We start from the raw sequence: 2,500 nt of genomic DNA, 5'->3' as shown, positions 1-2,500 counted from the left end.
TCTCACTTTGCAGGATGGCGTTGTGCGAGGGGAACATGGGTGGCATGTCCAGAGCGGTGTGGTCCGGCCGTGGGTAGCCCATGCAGGTCAGGTAGGCCATGCTGGTGGCGTGGCTGGGCATGTGCCCCCCCTCGGGGCCGGGGGTTGGCTGGTAGAGGCTGTGGCTGCTGTTGGCCAGGTTGAGGAGGCTGGTGTGGGTGGTGGTGGCGGTGATGGCGTTGCCACGGTTGCGGCCGGAGGAGGTGCCAGTGGGTGGCTGGGTGGCCAGCTTGCTGTTCATCACGTTGTCTAGGTCCTCACTGTACACACTGTCCTGCCTGGAGAGGCTCTTCTGGATAGGCCGCGTGGTAGAGAGAGTGGGTCCGCCTGACTGGCCTTCCCTACAGATGCAGGCAGAGAGGAATGATTGAATGGAGAAAAGACAAATCAATTCGGTCTTCTGCTATAACTTCGCAGCCATAGCTGGCAGACATTAGCAGCAAAGAAAAATACGGGAACAATGATCTAGTGTTATCTATTCACTGCAGTTATTGTTGCTTTGAATACGAGTTGGCTGAGAGACAAATAAATACATTGTTGAATTAATGAATAAACAACTGACATGACGCAAGAGGAAAACTACGATCTTGAAGTTGGACAATTGAGCCTGCATCTCTCTTTCCCATCTGAGCCTTCCCATCATGCACCCTTCTCCAGGGTCGACCCCGTTTTTATACTTACTTCCTGACTCTGTGTTGGCGGACCCTCTCTCCTCTCTCCCGCTTGCACTCCCCCTCGCTGCCTGAGGGGGCGCTGTGGCGATGCCTCCTGGGCTTGCGTTCCCCGCCCTCAGAGTTGGCCCCTCCCTCCTCGCTCTTCCTGCTCCGGTGTCTGCGTCCTCCTCCTCCCTCCTCGTCCTCGTGGGCCCTGCGGTGGCCCCGGGGCCTACGGTGCTGCTGCTCGGGGCCTTTCCCCTCCGGGTCGCGGGTACGGCAGCTCTGGCCCCTGTGGTGGCTACGCCTGTGTGGCTTCTCCTCCCCTCCCTCGAGGTTTGTCACGCTCCCGCACGGGTGGTGGTGGTGGTGGTGGTGGTGTGGGGGCGGATGGCTGTGGTGGTTTTGGCTCTGGTGCTCGCCCTCCGGTTCCTTGCGGTTCCGCCGTGAAGAGGACTCGGTGGAGTCAGCTCTCTCGTAAGGTCTCCCCGGACCAGAACCACCTTCTCCTCCTGCGCCTGCACCTTCATCTCCTCCTCCTCCTCCTCCTCCTCCTCCTCCTCCTCCTCCCTCTCCCCCTTCCCCTCCTCCCGTGCTTCCTGCACGCTCATGAAGCCGCGTCTGCTTGCGGAAGATCTCCTCGGCACGCTGCTGACTGAGCCTGGCCTCCTGCTCGGCCTCGCGCTCTCCCGGCCGTGTCTTGTTGGTGTTGTTGTTGCGGTTCTCCTGGGGGTCCACCACCAGCGGCCTGTCCAGGTGGGTCTTCGTGTCAGGCCGGATGTGACGCGAGTAGTTCACCTGAGTAATAAGGAGAAAGAACAAGTAAATGGAGAGAGACAGGACTGTGCAAAGTGCCAACTAAACGCCTGGCACACTGTCACCCTGCCTTCAGAGTTACATGTAACAACATCTTCTCCTGAAAAAATATAACAAGTCTCTACAATTGAGTCCCTCTCTCTCTCCCTCTCTCTCTCTCTCTCTCTCCCTCTCTCCCTCTCTCCCTCTCTGTTTCTCCTTGTCTCTCACCTTCCAGCGGTCTTCTGGTTCCAGCTCGTTGTAAAGGGCCTCTCTGCTGTTCACCAGTGTCTGTTTGCGGAGCTCAACGGTGCGCTGCTCCCACACTGAGTTCTTGTTGTTCTTCTGGTCATTATTCTTCTGCTGCTCTTTACTGTAGACAGACAGAGAGGGAGAGAAAGAGAGAGAGAGAAAGACAGATAGAGGGGTTGGAAGGGAAAGAAAGAAGGAGAGAGGGAGAGTGTCAGAGTGTAGCGGGGGGAGATAGAGAGCAAGAGAGGGGGATAACAGAATTGGGGTGAGGGTTTGGTGAAGTGGCAAAGTAAGAGAAAAAAAGGGACAGTGAGTGTGAAAGAGAGAGACAGAGAGCAAGAGAGGGAGAGAGAGAGAGAGAAAGAGAGAGACAGAGAGCAAGAGAGGGAGAGAGAGAGAGAGTGAGAGAGAGACAGAGAGCAAGAGAGGGAGAGAAAGAGAGAGAGAGAGACAGAGAGCAAGAGAGGGAGAGAAAGAGAGAGAGAGAGACAGAGAGCAAGAGAGGGAGAGAAAGAGAGACAGAGAGCAGAGAAACGTGATTGCGTGAGAGTGCATCAGACTCCTCAGAGAAGAGATATACATTCACAACATTGGGCTGAGGGTGACGGGAGAAGTATGGGGGCAGGGATGGGCAGTGGGCAGTTAAGGTCAGTTATGGCCAAGGGGTCAAGGGTCACCCTACACAACCAACAGCAGAGACACGGGCTACTGGTGGGCCTGCAGCCAGCTACTGCTTCACAAAGCGGAGGCCACGGCGCCAG

General features: G+C 56.6%; 1 protein-coding gene across 3 annotated transcripts in view; it reads right to left on the bottom strand.

The window, feature by feature from the left end:
• The window catches only part of cacna1aa (calcium channel, voltage-dependent, P/Q type, alpha 1A subunit, a), a 77,981-nt gene that overhangs the window by 31,840 nt on the left and 43,641 nt on the right, over window positions 1–2,500 (bottom strand). For all 3 annotated transcript variants that reach the window (XM_042708399.1, XM_042708377.1, XM_042708386.1), the window contains exons 20-22: window positions 1,719–1,860; window positions 721–1,490; window positions 7–380 (exon numbers count right to left, since the gene is read on the bottom strand). In XM_042708399.1, the coding sequence (XP_042564333.1) occupies window positions 7–380; window positions 721–1,490; window positions 1,719–1,860 (1,286 nt within the window). The remainder of the gene's footprint in view (window positions 1–6; window positions 381–720; window positions 1,491–1,718; window positions 1,861–2,500) is intronic.

The sequence above is a fragment of the Clupea harengus genome, chromosome 1 (genome assembly GCF_900700415.2).
Source record: "Clupea harengus chromosome 1, Ch_v2.0.2, whole genome shotgun sequence".
Lineage (NCBI taxonomy): Eukaryota > Metazoa > Chordata > Actinopteri > Clupeiformes > Clupeidae > Clupea > Clupea harengus.
Note: the sequence above shows the minus strand (reverse complement) of the source record. Positions and strands in the feature narration are given on the sequence as shown.